Source organism: Wyeomyia smithii, chromosome 1, assembly GCF_029784165.1.
Source record: "Wyeomyia smithii strain HCP4-BCI-WySm-NY-G18 chromosome 1, ASM2978416v1, whole genome shotgun sequence".
In the NCBI taxonomy this organism is placed as follows: domain Eukaryota; kingdom Metazoa; phylum Arthropoda; class Insecta; order Diptera; family Culicidae; genus Wyeomyia; species Wyeomyia smithii.
This window is the reverse complement of record NC_073694.1, coordinates 104071249-104095525: the sequence shown is the minus strand read 5'-3', so window position 1 is coordinate 104095525 and position 24277 is coordinate 104071249. Positions and strand designations below refer to the sequence as shown.

The window sequence follows — 24277 nt, the reverse complement described above, 5'->3', positions numbered from 1 at the left end:
AGTGGTGTCTGGTCCGCTCACTACCATCATGTCGCTCCGCGCATGCACAAAACGAGGGCACACGAAGAAGACATGCTCAACAGTCTCTTCCGCATCCGCACACTCGGGACCCATGGGGGACCCCGCATGCCCGAATCTGTGTAGATACTGCCTGAAGCAACCATGACCTGACAGAATCTGTGTCAAGTGGAAGTTAACTTCTCCATGGTGCCTCCCGACCCATCCGGATACGTCCGGAATAAGTCGATGCGTCCATCTACCCTTCACGGAATTGGACCATTCCTGCTGCCATCTGATCATCGAGAATGACCTTCTGGTGCCTCGTATACCCCTTGTGTCACGTTGATAGAAGCATTCTACGTCCTCCTTAATGGCTATGCTGATAGGCATCATGCCGGACAGGACGCAGATTGCGTCGTATGACGGTACGCGCTCACAACCCTCAGGCACATGAGCCTGTAGGTACTTTCCAGTTTACGACGATGACTGTTGGTACCTAACGCTTTGGACCACGCTGGCCCACCATACCTAAGTATGGACGAAGTCACGCTGGCAAGAAGTTTCCGCTTGCTGCCATATACCGCTGAGCTATTCGACATCATTCGAGATAGTCCTGCAACGGCCTCTTACAGGCATAGTCGACGTGACTCTTGAATGTGAGCTTATCGTCAACCATAACCCCTAAGAGCTTTAAGGATCGCCTTGAGGTAATGGTGCAGTCACCGACTCTGACCACCGCCTGTTGCTCTAATTTGCGGTTGCTCACAACCGAAACCTCCGTTTTATGGTGCGCTAACTCCAGTTTCCTAGAGTGCATCCAGTCTTCGACCTTGCGTATACAGTGCGCGGCCGTCAACCCGACCTCTTCGATCGACTCGCCGTAGACCTCTAGCGTGATGTCTGCGAAACTGACGATCACAACCCCTACAGGGAACTTTAGTTTCAACAACGTCATACGTCAACGTAACGTTATACATGACATTCCACAACACCGGGCCCAGGATGGAGCTTTGCGGTACCCCTGCGGTGATTGGGACGCACTTCTGACCGTCCTCCGTGTTGTAAACTAGTACCCGATTCTGGAAATAATTTTCCAAAATCTTGTACAACGACACCGGTACGTGGATGCTCCTAAGCGCGAGCGCTATGGGTCCCAACTGGCGCTATTGAATGCATTCTTCACGTCAAGCGTGACGATTGCGCAATAGCGAATGCCCCAACTCTTACGCTGAAGTGCTACCTCTGCCGTCTTGGTGACAGAGAGAATAGCACCCAGCGTGGATCTACCTTTCCGGAAGCCGAACTGGTTACTTGCCAGACCGTTTACACCCTCTGTGTACTTCACCAGTCTGTTGAGGATAATCCTATCAAGCACCTTGCCCGTAGTGTCCAGCAGACAGATAGGTCTGTATGCCGATGGGTCCCCTGGCGGTTTCCCAGCCTTCGGCAACAGCACCAATCTCTGTCGCTTCCACCTGTCCGGAAAGAGGCAGTCATCCAGGCACTTCTGCATGACTGCTCGAAATAGATCGGGGGCCACTTTCATGGCCGTCCTGATGGCCAAGTTCGGGATTCCATCCGGTCCCGGTGCCTTGCTCACCTTTAGGGAGTTGGCGACCACGATGAGTTCCTCATTCGTAACCCTTACCTCCTCCACAACCTCGGCACGGCTGCCGTTTCTCACGGATTGGATGCCCGGCAGGTTGGCCGACCATCCCTGGTCTGTGTCTGAGATACTGGAACGTCGGACGTGAGACTCAGCAACCGGAGGCCAAGAATTCGGCTCGTGGCGTGGAAAGAGTCCCTCGATGATACGCTCCAGCATCGCTGGTGATCGCTCTGCAGGCGCCAACACGCCTTTGGTCTTCGCCAATTCGACTCTGCAGGCGTTGCCCCACGGATTCGTATTGGCACTCGCGCATAGCCTATCGAAGCAGGCCCTCTTGCTCACCTTTATCGCACTTTTAAGCGCCGATCTTGCAGATTCGAATGCTACACGGCGCTCTACTCTCTGTGCATCGGTACGTGCACGTTGCAACATCCGTCTTGCACGGAGGCACGCGCTACGGAGGTCCGCTATCGCGTCGGGACACCAGTATACCGGTGACTTACCATTCCTAGGTTGGCGGGTCCTAGGCATGGTGGCGTCGCACGCCCGCGATAATGTGGCAACTAATTGGCCAGCACTCGGGCGGAGCCAACTGCCCCCCTCGCGCTCTCTTCTCATTGCTTCTGCAAATACCTCGGCATCGAAATGCGATGTCTTCCACCCGCGGACGGTCGGAGTATTGGCTCTACCCGTCGCCTGCCGCCTCACGTTATGGACTACGTATAGCAGACCGACTGGTGGTTACTATAGGTGTAGCCATCGTCTACCCTCCAGTTCACGATCAGTCCTGGGCTCTGCACCATTTCTGCCGAATGTACACTTGGTTCCAACGTGGGCCAGATCTAGGTTGAGCTTTGCCAAAGCTTCCAACAAGATCTGACCCCTCCGGTTCGTTCGGCGGCTTCCCCACTCAACAGCCCAAGCGTTGAAGTCGCCCGCCACTACTAAGAGTGTTAGTCCCGTCAGCTCCATAGATAACAAGTCTACCATCTGGGTGAACCTTTCGATAGCCCAACGCGGCGGAGCATAACAACTGCAGTAGAACACTCCTATCTCCTATCGCTCCTATCGGGCCCCTTGCAGGTCCAGGACTTGTGTCCTCCCTCGAAACACCTGAAGCATTGCATCGGCCGTTGCAAGCTGGAAAGTGGCCACCTGGGTCCCCGCTGGATCCTTACGGAGGCGACTTACCTCAGTGGCCACTTCCACTCCGCACTTCTTTTTCTTTTCCTCTTTGGACGATTTTTCGCCTTCTCGTTGCGCTCGCTGCCTTTTTGGCGCTTTCTTCCTACCACGGTAACCCAAGCGTTTCTTGTAGCCGCCACTTCGGCAGGTTTTTCGGCGGACTTTTAGGCCGTTGGTGTGCTATCTCGCGGGTTTAATACAAACAACCATTTCTTGCTGTTCTCGGGGGCTTCCCCTGGAGACTGCTCTGCTCTTTTTGCGGCTGACTCGGAGGCACAAACCGCTGCAAACGTGCAGGTGTCCGTTTGGACCGACTTCGTCGCCCTCCCGGTCACCTCTGTTGCTTTATCCTCTGCAGCCACCGCTCTTGCCTTCAGCTCGGCGTGCTCCTTCTTCGCAGCATCGACGGAGGACCGAAGCATGTAGAGCGCCTGCTTCAGGTACTTCGTCGTGTTGGTGCGACTTTTCGCGAACTCGATTAAGGCATCGAGCTGCTCCGACAGCGCTACTACCTTCGGTAGCGTGTCTCGCTGTCTTCCGACCGCCTTTATCAACAGTGGACCAGCCACTGTGATGTCTTGCGTCGATCCGGTAGGCGTACTGCCTTTGCCTTCGCAGGCGTCCTTTACTGCATCCCTCGCCGCCTTTCTCGGCGGAGACCTCTGGATGCCTCCTCGAGCATACTGGTTTTTCAACCCATCTGCGCCCATTTATTTATTTTCACTTGAATTCATTTTTTTGTTAAATGGGTCCCCCTTCCAGCCGCTATCCTTATCCATACTGGAGTGGTCGCCTATCTGGCAGTGAGGCCATGGCTAGGGGCGGCTGCCATAGCGCCTTATGAGCAACCATGACACCCCCGACCGGCGCAAGTCAGGAAAGGACATCTGATCCCACTTCTGCCCTGTTCCCACCGGGCAATGAGTTTGGAACGTACTGGAAGGCCTGCCAGGTTTAACGGGACGGAGACCCCTGCACCGGTTGTTGTCTCGCCGTTTCAAGCCGTTGTCACACGACCTTACCAAGGGAGCCCAGAATCGGGGTACGAAAACGAAATCCGACTCTTATCATATGGCGTTGCGACCAGTTACCGTAATTGGGAACTTACTGGCATCAATCCCAATGGGCGAATTAGTGCATTTGGGTGGTGGGAGCGGCACTTTTCGCTCCGTCACACAGTGGCAGGTCTCTATACAAAAGTCGGAAAAAACCTAAAAGTCTATTATATGATTGGAAATTACATATTATTACAATTTTGGAGTGGTGAGCTCATTTCTGATGTCAGAAAATGTCGAAAATATCAATTTATGCACCTAAAGTGCCGTTAGACCTTTCTCATGATTAGGTTTTTGTTTTTGCTTCAATCTTGCTTAAAATTTTGATAGGAAAACTGCTCTTATATTCATCTCAACACCTACATTCATCTCATTGCTCTTAATTGTTCAATTTACTGTAAAATTTAACTTTTTTTTTAAGTAAAAGTAGTTTTATTTTACCTCTTAATTAAGTCGAGTAGTCGGAACTTAAAAGCGATGAGAAGAGCGAAATGAAAGCGACGGGAAAAATATAGGTGCTCAGATGAATATTAGGGTGGTTCCCACACTTGTTCTTCATCAAAAAACTTTAGAATCGCATTTTTTTGTTTGGTTCTTAGGGTACAAATTTCTGAATGAGGGTGGTGCACGAATCATCATAATTCAATTTAGCTTATTTTGAAAATTTCTTAGCTTTTAGACCGTTTGACCAACTCAAGATCTTTCTGCGACAAGTTAGAGGTCTTTTAAGGAAAATTATGAGATAGTATCGTAGTTAATTTCAACGTCATTGAAAATATAAAATACGATATGTTTTTTTTCTCATCAATTCAACTTATTCTCTATTTATACATCTTGCAGTACTGAAAGCGGTTTACAAGTTTATATAAAAATACTTGAAACTTGTGGAAAATACTTCATGTATACTTCCCAGTCAATCATGTTGTTTAAACATACGAAATTGAATATTTTACAACTGGCCACCATACGTCTCTATAGTTTTATTTTCAAAATATCTCCCTATGAGCAACGATGTGCAAAACGGGACCCAAATATCTGAAAAGTACAATAAATTTCCCATTGAATGTTGGTTATCCGATCGTTCCGAACTGTTTCACAAGATTGTACGGTAGGAATGAAATTAGAGATACATGATTTTTTAGCTTCCCTGCAATATGTTTTACCTGGATTGACATATTGGTTATATTTTTGGAAAGTCTTGAAAATTATACAAAAAGTACACAAATTTCCTTTCATAATGAAACTGGTTGAATCAAAATCGGATCGAAACTGAAGAAGTTTCAGGTGTTTGAAGTTGAACTAAAAATTGTGATTCCAAACATGAAAATCATCGAAATTGCCTGATATAGCAACATTCAAAGTGCGATTAAAAATTGATATCTCAACCGATTGTCATGAAACTTTGGGAAAAGGTCATTTACACTTTGAGAATCTTCGGAAAAATGCAAAACATAAAAAATATTGACATGAAAAATCGAGGTTTTTTTCCGGCTTCCGACCACTGTGCGTCATAGCTCGGCGGCCCAATGCCTGAGTCTCACCACAACCTAGACTAGCTCTCGCTGATGGTCCGGGACTGCTTGCTTGCAGTGAGCACTTCCGTGGCCTACGGTAATCGCCAAATATTGACCCGTGGTGGCATACAGCTCTGTTTCCTGTCAGAATGGTCGCTTTTATGGCATTTGCCATTAGCTTTTTTACCACAAGCCTGGTGCCATTGCACAGTCGAGATTGATTGATATTCCGCAACATTATAATTACCGATCCAATCTTCAACCGCAAATTGTAAGGAGATAGGCTGGGTAATTCTAGTGAATTCGAAAGTTCGGTAGGATAACTCACAACGTCGTCTTGGTTAGAGACAGAATCCACCGATTTTAAGGAAAGTGGTTGGCCGTTAATTTTACCTTGAATTATGATGTTCAACTTATCTACATCTTTATTTTTGGCGGCCAAAATCGCACGTTCGCTTAACCAGAGATGGTTTTCATAATTTTGTGCGATTTTCGAGAACATTTTTTCGATGAGTTCAGCCTTAGAATCTGTCAGCTGAAAAAAATCTGTGGGGAATGTTAAACAGCCGGTTTAAATGTCGACATAGATTTTTCTATTCCCTGTATCTAACAACTGTTTCGAAAACATTACAATTGATTGGTCGTTTTAAAATGCAACACGCATGTTTAACTGCGAGGCGCGAAGGTACATACATACGGAAATGAAATGGTAAGTTGGTACATAGGATACAGGATAACGAGATACACGAAACTTCGAAATTTTTGCTTTAGTGACATTAACACTTCATCTGTTTTTTGAAGCAGACCTGTCGCTTCAGCACTGTGCAATTGAAACTTTGCAACATTATTGTTTTCAATTCAACATTTAACAACTAATTGTGAATCCAGAGATTTGAAGGGATTGCTATGGTGCTTATTTAATGAAATATAAACAAAAATCAATGTTTTTTGAGGAGCAAAAACTACACGTTCATTTTACCGGCTAACATAATCATTGCAGCATGAGCAAATATGATCTAAGTCAGTGTGCATTTTAGAGAAAATTGAACAGATTGATAAGATCCGAGCGATGGAAAATCAAATCATCGCATTTGTAGTGTTATTATTGTTTTATCTTTTCGTCAAACTGAATCGAAGCCACGTTGGGAGTATAGTATTCACATGCATTTCGAGTTTGTTTTTGCAGTAGTGCTACCACGCTATAGCTCTTTTGCACTAAATTTATTCGTTTTTGGCTTCCGTGCTACATCAAAACTACACTTTTTTCTACCGCTGTAAAATGTGTAGTAGGCAGCGAAAACGAATTTCACATTGTATGTGAATCATTCACCTGTTAACTCAACAACGATGCCTCGACAACGACGCTACAACAGCATGCCTACCATAACCAGATTACTATGATTAATCTGATGACTTTGTTTTTTTTTGTTCATCTATAATTTATTTGACACGGCACAAATACAATTTAATGTTCAACGGCGCCAATTATATCTGGTAGCTTACTTTCTAAAGTATCTTAATAACTAAAAGCAAATTTTTTATCCTCGCTGCCGACTACGAGCTGAAACTAAATGTAACTTAAAGCTATAATATTTTGCATTAAAAGCACTGGTATGATGGTTTTCATTGCCATAGGTAAGCACACGTGCCGCTGCTGGGCCAAGATATTACGGACTGGCATATTGGGTTGTCTCCCTCGGGCCTTGAGAGTATCGTGCGGGACTGATTGCTGTTTCCGGATCCGGGGTCTTAACGTGTTCTTGTCGTTAGGCTGGATGCAGGCGGAAGGGGGTAGGACTAAACTGGGGCGTGGATGGATTTCAGGAAAACGTATATAGCTCACGGATAGGTCACGGCTCGCCAAGACATCACGAACAGGAACAGCCGACTGCCTACCTTCGGCCTGCAGGGAAGCTATTAATTTAGACCTGGCGTCAGGGTGTACAGGGCATGACCAAACAACGTGCTCTATGTCGTGATTGAAGGTTATCACGGCACAGGCACAGATACCACTTTCCCCGAGCCCAACACGACGGAGATGCGCGTCAAATCTATAGTGATTGGACATAAGCCGGGACATCACGCAAATGAAATCCCGACGTACATCCAACCCCTTGAACCACGGGTTCGTTGACACCTTGGGGATTATGGAATGTAACCACCTTCCCAGTTCCCCTCTGGTCCAAGCATTTTGCCAACTGATGATCGTATTCTGACGTACAAATGAGAAAAATCCATTAAAAGCAATTGGTCTTTCATAAATTCCACCGTTTGTTGCGCCCACCTTAGCCAAAGAGTCCGCTTTCTCATTGCCCGGTATCGAGCAGTGAGAAGGGACCCACGCTAAGGTAATCTGATACGATTTTTCGGATAAAGCACTCAGATGTTCCCGTATTTTCCCCAGGAAATACGGAGAGTGCTTAACATCTTTCATCGATCGGAGAGCCTCAATGGAACTGAGACTGTCCGTAAAGATGAAATAATGGTCCGTGGACATTTTTTCGATAATCCCTAGGGTGTACTGAATTGCAGCTAATTCTGCGACGTAAACAGAAGCAGGATAATCGAGTTTATGGGAGACGGTTAAATTGTTATTGAAAATACCGAAGCCAGTGGACCCATCCAGAAGTGATCCGTCAGTGTAGAACATATTGTCGCAGTTGATGTTTCGATATTTATTGGAAAAAATTTTGGGGATCTGCTGCACGCGTAAATGATCCGGGATTCCACGAGTTTCTTCTATCATGGATGTATCGAAAAACACAGTAGAAACAGAAGTATTTGATAAGTCGACACGATTTGGAATATTCGAAGAAGGGTTAATATTATGGGACATGTGATTGAAATACACAGTCATAAAACGGGTTTGAGAATTAAGTTCGATTAACCTTTCAAAATTTTCAATCACAGGACGGTTCAAGACCTCACATTTGATAAGAATGCGAGAAGACAGGCTCCAGAAGCGGTTTTTCAATGGTAGTACTCCAGCTAAGACCTCCAAACTCATCGTATGGGTCGACTGCATGCAACCCAAGGCGATACGCAAACAACGATATTGTATTCGCTCCAGTTTGATCAAATGTGTGTTTGCTGCGGAGCGGAAGCAGAAACACCCGTACTCAATGACAGACAATATCGTTGTTTGGTAAAGCCTTATAAGGTCTCCTGGGTGGGCTCCCCACCATTGTCCGGTTATTGTACGAAGAAAATTCACTCTTTGTTGACATTTTTTCATCAGATACCTAACGTGACAACCCCAGGTGCCTTTAGAGTCGAACCAGACACCAAGATATTTGTGTACCAAAACCTGAGAAATCGTTTTACCCATTAATTGTGTTTGAAGCTGAGCAGGTTCATGCTTCCTAGAAAAAACTACTATCTCAGTCTTCTCCGGAGAGAATTCGATACCTAGCTGTAAAGCCCAAGCAGACAAATTGTCCAAGGTATCTTGCAATGGTCCTTGCAAATCGGCAGCTTTGGCTCCTGTAACAGAGATTACATTGTCGTCTGCAAGTTGTCTTATCGTGCATGAATTTGCCAGACATTCGTCGATGTCATTTACATAAAAGTTGTAAAGAAGGGGGCTTAAACATGAGCCCTGGGGAAGACCCATGTAGCTAATGCGAAAAGTTGCCAAATCGCCGTGCGTAAAATGCATGTGCTTTTCGGACAGCAAATTGTGCAAAAAATTGTTCAAAATTGGAGAAAATCCTTGTCGGTGAAGTTTACCCGAAAGAATGTCAATAGAAACGGAATCAAAAGCCCCCTTAATGTCCAAGAACGCAGACGCCATTTGTTCTTTGCGAGCATACGCCAGCTGAATATCTGTTGAAAGCAACGCAAGACAATTATTCGTCCCTTTGGCACGGCGGAAGCCAAATTGAGTATCTGATAGTAGACCATTTGATTTGACCCAGTGGTCTAAACGACGGAGTATCATTTTTTCCATCAATTTACGGATACAGGATAGCATTGCAATCGGCCTATAAGAGTTGTGATCAGAAGCTGGTTTCCCTGGTTTTTGGATGGCGATCACCTTCACTTGCCTCCAATCCTGCGGTACAATGTTTTGCTCCAGGAACTTATTGAACAAGTTCAACAAGCGCCTCTTGGCATTGCCGGGTAGATTCTTCAACAAGTTGAATTTGATTCTAGGTGCGTTATTGTTACAGGACAGGAGGGCCCAGGTGCGTTATTGTTACAGGACAGGAGGGCAACTGAAAATTCTGCCATCGTAAAAGGTGAATCTATCGCGTCGTGACCCGGAGACGTATCGCGAACAAAGTTTTGCGCAGGAACAGAGTCCGGACATACTTTCCTGGCAAAATCAAATATCCACCGACTAGAAGACTCCTCGCTTTCGTTGACCGTTACGCGATTCCGCATTCTTCGGGCTGTGTTCCAAAGAGTGCTCATCGATGTCGATTTCAGGAAAACGTATATAAGGGACATGTAGGATAGGTCACGGCTCGCCAAGACATCACGAACAGGAACAGCCGACTGCCTACCTTCGGCCTGCAGAGAAGCTATTAATTTAGACCTGGCGTCACGGTGTACAGGGCATGACCAAACAACGTGCTCTATGTCGTGATAACCTTCACCACAGGCACAGATACCACTTTCCCCGAGCCCAACACGACGGAGATGCGCGTCAAATCTATAGTGATTGGACATAAGCCGGGACATCACGCAAATGAAATCCCGACCTACATCCAACCCCTTGAACCACGGGTTCGTCGACACCTTGGGGATTATGGAATGTAACCACCTTCCCAGTTCCCCTCTGGTCCAAACATTTTGCCAACTGATGATCGTATTCTGACGTACAAATGAGAAAAATTCATTAAAGGCAATTGGTCTTTCATAAATTCCAAAGAGTCCGCTTTCTCATTGCAGTGAGTGCAGTGAGAAGGGACCCACGCTAAGGTAATCTGATACGATTTTTCGGATAAAGCACTCAGATGTTCCCGTATTTTCCCCAGGAAATACGGAGAGTGCTTAACATCTTTCATCGATCGGAGAGCCTCAATGGAACTGAGACTGTCCGTAAAGATGAAATAATGGTCCGTGGGCATTTTTTCGATAATCCCTAGGGTGTACTTAATTGCAGCCAATTCTGCGACGTAAACAGAAGCAGGATTATCGAGCTTGTAGGAGGCGGTAAAATTATTGTTGAAGATACCGAAGCCAGTGGACCTATATTGGATTGTAATTGGAGGATGTTCTCCAGAAACCGGAAGACGCGAATTTGGATTTCAAAATGAAGTATGGAGTTGATTCCTGGCTTCTGAGCATCATCTCGGGTACTGAAAAACTTGCATTGGGTAATGTTTGTCCCTTTTAGACTGGTTTCCAGAAACCGGAAGCTACTGTCTAGTAATTTAAAATGGCGTCTGAAGATGATTTCTGGCCTCCTGGTATCATACCGCTACCCCAAATCGTATTGGATGATATTTGTCACTTTAGGCTGTTGAGCGGAAACTGTCGCCATCTTTGCCATCGAATACCCAGATTAGGTAGTTCGGCAATTTTATGATTTTATGATTATCAGGCAACCAGAAGTGGTCATCTGAATTAAAAATGGGGTTTGAGGTCGGATTTCGGCCACTGGGTATAATCCAGGTTTCAAGAACTAATATTGATTGGTATTTGTCCATTCATTGGAACCCCTCAGAAACGATCAGCAATATCAACTGCGTTAAAGAATTTTATTTACACTGATTAGATCATTCAAATTAAAAACAATATCGCATCATATATTTGAAAGAATTTAATGTTATTTTCATGTTCTGTGTTAATATATGTTCATATGTGTGTGAATGTTATATTTTAAATGTGCGGTATAGTTGTCCTAATGAAATTATTACGGTGTATTTTTCAAGTATTGGTGCAAATCTATTTTAACAAATAAAAAAATAAGTTCGAATGAGAAAGGCTGGGTCTTACCGCTAGGTGGATTAATTTAGGTTTTTCAAAAATTTCAAGTTGTTAACTTCGGTTAGAATGAATTAATTAGTTCACAAGGGAAACTCCAGTTCTCTAACTGTTTTCTTCTCGTGATTTTTGTTTCATAAGAATTACTTGGGTATGGGCTATGCCAAGTAATTTTGATCTCATCAACGCATAGTAGGGCGACTCCATACAAAGGCTGGCCAAGCAAAAAAAGTTGATAAATGCGACAAAAACTTAGTATTTGCATAATTTTGGGGCGCTGAACACGAATTTGGCATCCATTTTTTGTTTGGGGCCGTCCATAGAACACGAAATCCAACTTTTAATATTTTTTTGCACTTTTTTCCTTTTTTATAGAAATATATGATTTGGCCACAAGTAGTGCCACCGGGCGTCCTCCCCATTGAAGAAAAAAATGAGTAATTCATGGACGACCCCTCGAACTAAACTAATTTTGCCTAAATATATATATATTTTTTTTAAATAAACTAAAACAACATAAGTAATACAAACTAATTACAAATTGAAAAAATCATCATCATCATCATCATCTTCCGCTAAATCTTGTGCTGAATTGTTTCCAGAAAATTTGAAGTTTATTATACTTATCAGCAGGAAAAATGTCTTTCGCTGCAATTTTCATTTCTTCTAGTGATTTTCGATGATTAATTGTTTCATATATATGTTATCTTCCTAATCCGGTTTCTATGGTTGAAAGAGGACATTTAAATACATGTATAACACCATGAATTGACAACTTACTAGACATTGAATTAGGTGGTAATTAAAATTTCATAAAGATTTGTTTACTGTTTTCTTGTTTATTACTTATTTCATAAACTTTCATTTACAAATTTTGTGATTTTTGCCTAAATTTATTTTTTATCCTCACGGATTGAGTACTATATCATAAATTTTCAATAATGGGGTATCATGGTTATGATTAAATCAATCCTAGATGAAATTTCAATTTCGAAAATAAAAACTAAAAAAATCTGCCATCGCTTTTTTCACTAAAGTGACAATTTGCGCAGTTTTGCGCTACAGCGGACAGTATGCATTTGAAAGCTTACGTTTTTACCTGAATTTTGAATGTTGTCACAACCGTAGCAATCTGCGGCAACTAAACTTTTAAGCTACTTTTTTATAAAAAAAATCACGTTTTTTTAGTGTCAGGCCTGCTACAACCAAATTTTACAATATCTAATGAAAAGGGTTTGTTTTGCACAATATTTACAACAACTTTTCCTTTGACGTCAAAAAAATCCAAGCTATCATTGAAGCTACATAGCGTTTCAAAGTAATGTACTTTTTATCAAAAAAAAAAGTCAAAAACGTCAGTTCGCCAAGTTTTGTAAAGTCATAAAAAATTCAGATTTCATGATATTGCGCCCAAATTTTGGATTTGGACACTTGAATGCTATATCAATAAAGGAAAAATATTATGAAACAGCTAACGAAAAAAATTTTTTTTGGCTGATGGCCAGCAATTCTCCACTGTGCAACGGGTTGATCGTTGGTGAGACCTTTTAAGACAACCTTGAACGGCTTGGCGTTCTTGGTATCGTAGGTAAAAAAATTGTACATCTTGGCAGTTATATACTGAACAAGACGATCACGACCTTTTATAGAGTCGGCTAATAAGCGGCAATCGCCTCTACGGCCATTTTGATAGGTAACTTTAACGTCATAAGCAAACGTTGAAAGTTCCCTTTTGGAAATTTAAATTCAGAAGATATAGTTACCACAATAGGTGGAACTTTCTTCTTTTTAAAATAATTTACATTTTGAGAAGTTTCATTAGTAATAACTTCCATATCGCCGGCTTTTTGCTCAGACAAAATATCAAATACGTTTTCGCTGCAGACACTCGAATCGTGCTCTCTCTTTCTCCTCGTAGTGATGCTTGGTTTCTGTTTTCGCCCTGTCATTTCAGATGATACGAAACTGCCGCTCCCAGCATAACTGTCCCAGCGTCCATAAGGTTTGCACAGAATATGGGACAGTTATGCTTGGAGCAGAAAAAAGTTAAAAACAAATGTTAAATTCCAGAGTTGGTAGTCTTGATAAAGACTGATGTGAGATATCTTTCAGGTAGTCTTTAGAAGACGCACTGACAAAACACAAACTTTGAAGCTATAGGCAATCAAAGACCAGTTCACACAACCGAAAACACGTCTGACACTTCAAGACGCACTGTGTATGATGAATTCTTATAATCCACACTGCGAAGCCATTGTTTTTATGATGTCCCGGTATAAACTGAAACAGTATTTCAAGTCCTTGAGGCTGAGGACATAAAATAACCCTTTAGTGCCCAAGTTAATCTTCAGACGGACTTCGCAAAAATCACTATGAAACTTTATAAATATTATTGATTGAAGCTTTTCAGAGGTTTAACTGAAGACCGTTAAAGGCGGCACTGGGCTTATTTGTTTTATGTTTATTAATGTAACCAGTACATATGTTTGATGAAATAAATAGATAACTTTCAGGTAGTCTTTAAAAGACGCACTGACAAAACACAAACTTTGAAGCTATAGGCAGTCAAAGACCAGTTCACAACCAACCGAAAACACGTCTGACAGTTCAAGACGCACTGTGTATGATGAATTCTTATAATCCACACTGCGAAGCCATTGACTTTATGATGTCCCGGTATAAACCGAAACAGTATATCAAGTCCTTGAGGCTGAGGACACAAAATAACCCTTCAGTGCCCAAGTTAATCTTCTGACGGACTTCGCAAAAATCACTATGAACCTTCATAAACATTATTGATTGAAGCTTTTCAGAGGTTTAACTGAAGACCGTTGAAGGCGGCACTGGGCTAATTTGTTTTATGTTTATTAATGTAACCAGTACATATTTACATATATGTATACATTTGATGAAATAAATAAATAAATCAATAAATATATATTTTTGTTTGCTTCAGGACACTAGGCTCGGTCGCATGCGTAATTCCGGAGAAACAACAAGTTCATCATTCTATTCGGAATGCTTTAGATAGTCATGATATCGTTGAAATCGAAGCTGCCATCTATGCTAGCGTGCAATTCGCTGCGCAGTCAAAGTGAGTATATGTAATATTTTTATTACTCAGTCTTATGTTATACTAGACAAAAAGAATCAAGTCAGTCTTATGTTATACTATTCAAAAAGAATCAAGGAATCAAGGTCCGGGAACCTGGAAGGTCATAAAATTTTACCGAGAAAATCACTCTAATTCTCCCGACACCATACCTGGACGATATTCGCCATGTGGACCGATGCATCGTCCTATTACAGCACGTAATGAACCATCCCACTTCTTTCTTTTTTTCAAAATAGGGTAGGGACGGCTTAAGCAGTAGCGCCTATTTTAATCAGTCAAAGAAAACAGGCCTCAAACTCCTGAATTTGGATCAATATCGACAATTTCAATGATGGAAACAAAAACATTGTTTGTCTAGCTGTCTTACGAATATAAGAAATACCGTTATGAATTGCAATTTATGCTATCGACTGAGGGATTTTATCATCCCCTGAAATACCGTTAATCACAAAGCAATCTGTGAATAATTACCAATTGGAACAAATCGACCTATGTTGCAGCCATTCAGGAGCCACTTCGGGTGCTGAAATAAAACGCCTGCAAAACATATGAAAACTGCTTAATATAGGTTCGGGGTGATTGGAATAATGTCCCTCGATTGGTAACTTCAATTGATTATTGTTAAAGTTTGCAAACTTAGTTTTACAATCTGAAAACATGTTCTGACAGAGAAAAAAATAGAGAACAGATTGATATACTACTGTTTGAATTTCGCCCAACACATTTCGAGTATTCCGTCTCAATACACAGGCGGTTCCCAAAGCTGCTTAGAATATGTTCCCTACTCTATATGCCATAAAAAGTATCGGCTCCATTATCGTCAGGTTTTACCTTTTATCGTCCGGTGGGTTTGTGAAGTCATTAAGAACTAATCTTTTGCCAAAAGATGCTCTGCGTTATGAAGATCCATCATGCAAGAAATGTCTGCTCTCCATTCGCTTCTCTGCTAGCGTTGCGAAAGAAAGCATTCGAAAAAAAGTCCGTATTTTTTTCTCGCTCGAACAAACAATACTGCTTTCGATATCGGTGCTGATAGACAATAGACCACCAGCAGCCTGAGCAAATCCCCGCGACGCCGGGCGCTGACTACCCCTTGGGGCACAGAAGACTTTATGCACTGTGTCCAGACTGTACGCGTGCCACTGTTATTTTCGGTACCGACATTGGCATAATATTTTTTTCTAAATTTTTTATCACCAATATTTAGTGGTTAATTTGTGAGTTCGAAATCCAATTTGTGGTTAAGTGGTTTCCGAGAAATTTTCGAAAAACTGAGTCAAGCCTTCTTGAAACATGATTTTGCTTCAAATGTATCGGACAACGATGATTAATACATCCATCGAAAGCTCTTAAATTGTGGTTCACGAAAATGTAATTTTAAGGTCATAATTACTAGTGTTCGTACGTATATTTGTGTTTTATTGTTCACGTAGCTCTACGTTTTGTTTATTTGTTGTTGACGCTGCTGGCCGCTAGTGGCGTTGGTTGTTTGCGATGTATGTACTATGTATGTACTAGTTTTTGATTTTCATTTATCTTATAGAGTCTTACGATCGAAATTTTTGTCATTGTTCCGAAGACTGTTTTATTAGAAGCCATTAGGACAAGTTATTTCATATCTGTTGGTCAAAATGTGAAAATCACAAAACTTCATTATCTTAGAAACTACAAAACCGATTTGAACAAAATTGGTATCAAAAGAACGGGCTTGTTTTTTAAACCATTTGTGAAATAATTTTATAATGATTGGACATGTAGTTCAAAAGTTATGCAAAGAAACGTGTTTCAAACACTGTTTAAACTCACTTACTTTTCTCAGCGATGGCTGGACCGATTTTCACAAAATTAGTGTCATATGGAAGGTCTTGTTGCCCCATAGGACCCTATTGAATTTTATTGTTATTGGACTTTAACTTTGTCCGTTATGTATAATAATGTGAAATCAGGCTATGACAAGAAACATGTTTCAAAGACTGTTTGAACTCACCCACTTTTCTCAGAGATGGATTAACCGATTTTCACAAAATAAGTTGCAATAGAAAGGTCTAGTTGCCTGATGAAACCCTATTGAATTTTATTATAATGGGACTGTAACTTTGTTATGTATCAAAATGTAAAAGTTATGAAACTCCATTATCTCAGAAACTACACAACCGATTTGAACAAAATAGGTATCAAATGAACGGGCTGTCTTTAAAACCCCTAAATAACGAATTTCATGATGATTGAACATGTAGTTCGAAAGTTATGAAAAGAAACGTGTTCAGAAAACTATAAAATTCACTCGTTCTGCCAAAGATGGCATCACTGATTTCAACAATCTTAGTTTTAAATTAAAGGTTTAGTTGCTTTATTGGTATTCATTTAATTTGATAATAACACAGGTTGACAAAATCGAAAAAATGCTGCTCTAAAGCTCATAATAGTTGCCCTAGAAAGAAAAGAATTCACAGGAAAAGCTATAATTTTTCATTTTTTCTTAGCTTGACCTTCGGGGCAACACCAGTGTAATCGGACTTTTATTTTATCCATTATGTGTTAAATTGCAAAAATATTGAAAATCTCTTCTTTCAAAGATTACACGACTTATTTAAATAAAACAGGAGTCGCAAATTCGGATTTCAAAATGAAGTATAAAGTTGATTCCTGGTCTCTGAGCATCATCCCGGGTACTGAAAGACTCACATTGCGTAATGTTTGTCTCTTTTAGACTGGTAGAATCCGGAAGCTACTGTCTAGAAATTTAAAATCGCGTCTAAAGATGATTTCTGGCCTCAGGGTATCATACCGCTTCCCCAAATCGTATTGGATGATATTTGTCACTTTAGGTTGTTGATCGGAAACTGTCGCCATCTTTGCCATAGAAATACCCAGATTAGGCAGTTCGGCAATTTTACGATGGATTTTATGATTTTATGATTATCAGACAACCAGAAGTGGTCATCTGGATTGAAAATTGGGTTTTAGGTCGGATTCTGGCCACTGGGTATAATCCAGGTTTCAAGAACCCATATTGATTGGTAGTTGGCCATTCATTGGATGCCTCTCAAAAACGATTGAAACGAGTTTGAGAGCGTTTCATGACGAACATCCGTCTGAAAAAATAGTAGTGGAAAGTAGGTCGCCTGTGGTCAGGCAACCCACGATACAGTGCTCGAATTAGCATACTAAAAGTATGAGTAGGGAGTTATGGGCGAAACTATTATCGATGAGGTCATTTAGGGGGAGTGAGTGATTGAAGAAAATTGATGATAGGAAGATTATTATCAAGAAATCGGAACCTAGAGTTAGAAATTTTAGAACTAAGAATAACAGTAATATAAAAAGGAAGAAAAAGAAGAATTCTACACTGACGCAAATACGCTTAATAATTTCATAAGTTTCGAATTATAAACGTGCACATCGTTGATTTCATAAATCATTTATGTATTACATCCGCTGAAGTATGAATTTCCTAGCAATGACATACGGATTCCATAGACATGACTTATGATTTTCATATATGCAATTATTGTGAAGTTGTGAAGTTGTTAACTTCGGTTAGAATGAATTAATTAGTTCACAAGGGAAACTCCAGTTCTCTAACTGTTTTCTTCTCGTGATTTTTGTTTCATAAGAATTACTTGGGTATGGGCTATGCCAAGTAATTTTGATCTCATCAACGCATAGTAGGGCGACTCCATACAAAGGCTGGCCAAGCAAAAAAAGTTGATAAATGCGACAAAAACTTAGTATTTGCATAATTTTGGGGCGCTGAACACGAATTTGGCATCCATTTTTTGTTTGGGGCCGTCCATAGAACACGAAATCCAACTTTTAATATTTTTTTGCACTTTTTTCCTTTTTTATAGAAATATATGATTTGGCCACAAGTAGTGCCACCGGGCGTCCTCCCCATTGAAGAAAAAAATAAGTAATTCATGGACGACCCCTCGAACTAAACTAATTTTGCCTAAATATATATATATTTTTTTTAAATAAACTAAAACAACATAAGTAATACAAACTAATTACAAATTGAAAAAATCATCATCATCATCATCATCTTCCGCTAAATCTTGTGCTGAATTGTTTCCAGAAAATTTGAAGTTTATTATACTTATCAGCAGGAAAAATGTCTTTCGCTGCAATTTTCATTTCTTCTAGTGATTTTCGATGATTAATTGTTTCATATATATGTTATCTTCCTAATCCGGTTTCTATGGTTGAAAGAGGACATTTAAATACATGTATAACACCATGAATTGACAACTTACTAGACATTGAATTAGGTGGTAATTAAAATTTCATAAAGATTTGTTTACTGTTTTCTTGTTTATTACTTATTTCATAAACTTTCATTTACAAATTTTGTGATTTTTGCCTAAATTTATTTTTTATCCTCACGGATTGAGTACTATATCATAAATTTTCAATAATGGGGTATCATGGTTATGATTAAATCAATCCTAGATGAAATTTCAATTTCGAAAATAAAAACTAAAAAAATCTGCCATCGCTTTTTTCACTAAAGTGACAATTTGCGCAGTTTTGCGCTACAGCGGACAGTATGCATTTGAAAGCTTACGTTTTTACCTGAATTTTGAATGTTGTCACAACCGTAGCAATCTGCGGCAACTAAACTTTTAAGCTACTTTTTTATAAAAAAAATCACGTTTTTTTAGTGTCAGGCCTGCTACAACCAAATTTTACAATATCTAATGAAAAGGGTTTGTTTTGCACAATATTTACAACAACTTTTCCTTTGACGTCAAAAAAATCCAAGCTATCATTGAAGCTACATAGCGTTTCAAAGTAATGTACTTTTTATCAAAAAAAAAAGTCAAAAACGTCAGTTCGCCAAGTTTTGTAAAGTCATAAAAAATTCAGATTTCATGATATTGCGCCCAAATTTTGGATTTGGACACTTGAATGCTATATCAATAAAGGAAAAATATTATGAAACAGCTAACGAAAAAAAATTTTTTTGGCTGATGGCCAGCAATTCTCCACTGTGCAACGGTTTGATCGTTGGTGAGACCTTTTAAGACAACCTTGAACGGCTTGGCGTTCTTGGTATCGTAGGTAAAAAAATTGTACATCTTGGCAGTTATATACTGAACAAGACGATCACGACCCTTTATAGAGTCGGCTAATAAGCGGCAATCGCCTCTACGGCCATTTTGTTAGGTAACTTTAACGTCATAAGCAAACGTTGAAAGTTCCCTTTTGGAAATTTAAATTCAGAAGATATAGTTACCACAATAGGTGGAACTTTCTTCTTTTTAAAATAAATTACATTTTGAGAAGTTTCATTAGTAATAACTTCCATATCGCCGGCTTTTTGCTCAGACAAAATATCAAATACGTTTTCGCTGCAGACACTCGAATCGTGCTCTCTCTTTCTCCTCGTAGTGATGCTTGGTTTCTGTTTTCGCCCTGTCATTTCAGATGATACGAAACTGCCGCTCCCAGCATAACTGTCCCAGCGTCCATAAGGTTTGCACAGAATATGGGACGGTTATGCTTGGAGCAGAAAAAAGTTAAAAACAAATGTTAAATTCCAGAGTTGGTAGTCTTGATAAAGACTGATGTGAGATATCTTTCAGGTAGTCTTTAGAAGACGCACTGACAAAACACAAACTTTGAAGCTATAGGCAATCAAAGACCAGTTCACACAACCGAAAACAAGTCTGACACTTCAAGACGCACTGTGTATGATGAATTCTTATAATCCACACTGCGAAGCCATTGTTTTTATGATGTCCCGGTATAAACTGAAACAGTATTTCAAGTCCTTGAGGCTGAGGACACAAAATAACCCTTCAGTGCCCAAGTTAATCTTCAGACGGACTTTGCAAAAATCACTATGAAACTTTATAAATATTATTGATTGAAGCTTTTCAGAGGTTTAACTGAAGACCGTTAAAGGCGGCACTGGGCTTATTTGTTTTATGTTTATTAATGTAACCAGTACATATGTTTGATGAAATAAATAGATAACTTTCAGGTAGTCTTTAAAAGACGCACTGACAAAACACAAACTTTGAAGCTATAGGCAGTCAAAGACCAGTTCACAACCAACCGAAAACACGTCTGACAGTTCAAGACGCACTGTGTATGATGAATTCTTATAATCCACACTGCGAAGCCATTGACTTTATGATGTCCCGGTATAAACCGAAACAGTATATTAAGTCCTTGAGGCTGAGGACACAAAATAACCCTTTAGTGCCCAAGTTAATCTTCTGACGGACTTCGCAAAAATCACTATGAACCTTTATAAACATTATTGATTGAAGCTTTTCAGAGGTTTAACTACAGACCGTTGAAGGCGGCACTGGGCTAATTTGTTTTATGTTTATTAATGTAACCAGTACATATTTACATATATGTATACATTTGATGAAATAAATAAATAAATCAATAAATATATATTTTTGTTTGCTTCAGGACACTAGGCTCGGTCGCATGCGTAATTCCGGAGAAACAACAAGTTCATCATTCTATTCGGAATGCTTAAGATAGTCATGATATCGTTGAAATCGAAGCTGCCATCTATGCTAGCGTGCAATTCGCTGCGCAGTCAAAGTGAGTATATGTAATATTTTTATTACTCAGTCTTATGTTATACTAGACAAAAAAAATCAAGTCAGTCTTATGTTATACTATTCAAAAAGAATCAAGGAATCAAGGTCCGGGAATCTGGAAGGTCATAAAATTTTACCGAGAAAATCACTCTAATTCTCCCGACACCATACCTGGACGATATTCGCCATGTGGACCGATGCATCGTCCTATTACAGCACGTAATGAACCATCCCACTTCTTTCTTTTTTTCAAAATAGGGTAGGGACGGCTTAAGCAGTAGCGCCTATTTTAATCAGTCAAAGAAAACAGGCCTCAAACTCCTGAATTTGGATCAATATCGACAATTTCAATGATGGAAACAAAAACATTGTTTGTCTAGCTGTCTTACGAATATAAGAAATACCGTTATGAATTGCAATTTATGCTATCGACTGAGGGATTTTATCACCCCCTGAAATACCGTTAATCACAAAGCAATCTGTGAATAATTACCAATTGGAACAAATCGACCTATGTTGCAGCCATTCAGGAGCCACTTCGGGTGCTGAAATAAAACGCCTGCAAAACATATGAAAACTGCTTAATATAGGTTCGGGGTGATTGGAATAATGTCCCTCGATTGGTAACTTCAATTGATTATTGTTAAAGTTTGCAAACTTAGTTTTACAATCTGAAAACATGTTCTGACAGAGAAAAAAATAGAGAACAGATTGATATACTACTGTTTGAATTTCGCCCAACACATTTCGAGTATTCCGTCTCAATACACAGGCGGTTCCCAAAGCTGCTTAGAATGTGTTCCCTACTCTATATGCCATAAAAAGTATCGGCTCCATTATCGTCAGGTTTTACCTTTTATCGTCCGGTGGGTTTGTGAAGTCATTAAGAACTAATCTTTTGCCAAAAGATGCTCTGCGTTATGAAGATCCATAATGCAAGAAATGTCTGCTCTCCATTCGCTTCTCTGCTAGCGTTGCGAAAGAAAGCATTCGAAAAAAAGTCCGTATTTTTTTCTCGCTCGAACAAACAATACTGCTTTCGATATCGGTGCTGATAGACAATAGACCACCAGCAGCCTGCGCAAATCCCCGCGACGCCGGGCGCTGACTACCCCTTGGGGCACAGAAGACTTTATGCACTGTGTCCAGACTGTACGCGTGCCACTGTTATTTTCGGTACCGACATTGGCATAATATTTTTTTCTAAATTTTTTATCACCAATATTTAGTGGTTAATTTGTGAGTTCGAAATCCAATTTGTGGTTAAGTGGTTTCCGAGAAATTTTCGAAAAACTGAGTCAAGCCTTCTTGAAACATGATTTTGCTTCAAATGTATCGGACAACGATGATTAATACATCCATCGAAAGCTCTTAAATTGTGGTTCACGAAAATGTAATTTTAAGGTCATAATTACTAGTGTTTGTACGTATATTTGTGTTTTATTGTTCACGTAGTTCTACGTTTTGTTTATTTGTTGTTGACGCTGCTGGCCGCTAGTGGCGTTGGCTGTTTGCGATGTATGTACTATGTATGTACTAGTTTTTGATTTTCATTTATCTTATAGAGTCTTACGATCGAAATTTTTGTCATTGTTCCGAAGACTGTTTTATTAGATGCCATTAGGACAAGTTATTTCATATCTGTTGGTCAAAATGTGAAAATCACAAAACTTCATTATCTTAGAAACTACAAAACCGATTTGAACAAAATTGGTATCAAAAGAACGGGCTTGTTTTTTAAACCATTTGTGAAATAATTTTATAATGATTGGACATGTAGTTCAAAAGTTATGCAAAGAAACGTGTTTCAAACACTGTTTAAACTCACTTACTTTTCTCAGCAATGGCTGGACCGATTTTCACAAAATTAGTGTCATATGGAAGGTCTTGTTGCCCCATAGGACCCTATTGAATTTTATTGTTATTGGACTTTAACTTTGTCCGTTATGTATAATAATGTGAAATCAGGCTATGACAAGAAACATGTTTCAAAGACTGTTTGAACTCACCCACTTTTCTCAGAGATGGATTGACCGATTTTCACAAAATAAGTTGCAATAGAAAGGTCTAGTTGCCTGATAAAACCCTATTGAATTTTATTATAATGGGACTGTAACTTTGTTATGTATCCAAATGTAAAAGTTATGGAACTCCATTATCTCAGAAACTACACAACCGATTTGAACAAAATAGGTATCAAATGAACGGGCTGTCTTTAAAACCCCTAAATAACGAATTTCATGATGATTGAACATGTAGTTCGAAAGTTATGAAAAGAAACGTGTTCAGAAAACTATAAAATTCACTCGTTTTGCCAAAGATGGCATCACTGATTTCAACAATCTTAGTTTTGAATTAAAGGTTTAGTTGCTTTATTGGTATCCATTTAATTTGATAATAACACAGGTTGACAAAATCGAAAAAATGCTGCTCTAAAGCTCATAATAGCCCTAGAAAGAAAAGAATTCACAGGAAAAGCTATAATTTTTCATTTTTTCTTAGCTTGACCTTCGGGGCAACACCAGTGTAATCGGACTTTTATTTTATCCTTTATGTGTTAAATTGCAAAAATATTGAAAATCTCTTCTTTCAAAGATTACACGACTTATTTAAATAAAACAGGAGTCGCAAATTCGGATTTCAAAATGAAGTATAAAGTTGATTCCTGGTCTCTGAGCATCATCCCGGGTACTGAAAGACTCACATTGCGTAATGTTTGTCTCTTTTAGACTGGTAGAATCCGGAAGCTACTGTCTAGAAATTTAAAATCGCGTCTAAAGATGATTTCTGGCCTCAGGGTATCATACCGCTTCCCCAAATCGTATTGGATGATATTTGTCACTTTAGGTTGTTGATCGGAAACTGTCGCCATCTTTGCCATAGAAATACCCAGATTAGGCAGTTCGGCAATTTTACGATGGATTTTATGATTTTATGATTATCAGACAACCAGAAGTGGTCATCTGGATTGAAAATTGGGTTTTAGGTCGGATTCTGGCCACTGGGTATAATCCAGGTTTCAAGAACCCATATTGATTGGTAGTTGGCCATTCATTGGATGCCTCTCAAAAACGATTGAAACGAGTTTGAGAGCGTTTCATGACGAACATCCGTCTAAAAAAATAGTAGTGGAAAGTAGGTCGCCTGTGGTCAGGCAACCCACGATACAGTGCTCGAATTAGCATACTAAAAGTATGAGTAGGGAGTTATGGGCGAAACTATTATCGATGAGGTCATATAGGGGGAGTGAGTGATTGAAGAAAATTGATGATAGGAAGATTATTATCAAGAAATCG

The 24277-nt window shown here is 40.1% G+C and overlaps 1 protein-coding gene across 7 annotated transcripts in view; it reads left to right on the top strand.

Moving 5' to 3' along the window:
- The window catches only part of LOC129718434 (integrator complex subunit 7-like), a 1119499-nt gene that overhangs the window by 287848 nt on the left and 807374 nt on the right, over positions 1–24277 (top strand). For 6 of the 7 annotated variants that reach the window (XR_008726891.1, XR_008726890.1, XM_055669224.1 and 3 more), the window contains one exon: positions 14254–14391. Coding sequence is in view for 4 of the 7 variants with exons in the window: in XM_055669224.1 (XP_055525199.1) it covers positions 14254–14391 (138 nt within the window). In the remaining 3 variants the exon portion in view is untranslated. Of the gene's footprint in view, positions 1–14253; positions 14392–20844; positions 20983–24277 lie in introns of all 7 variants that reach the window. The other variant, XR_008726892.1, reaches the window with a different exon arrangement.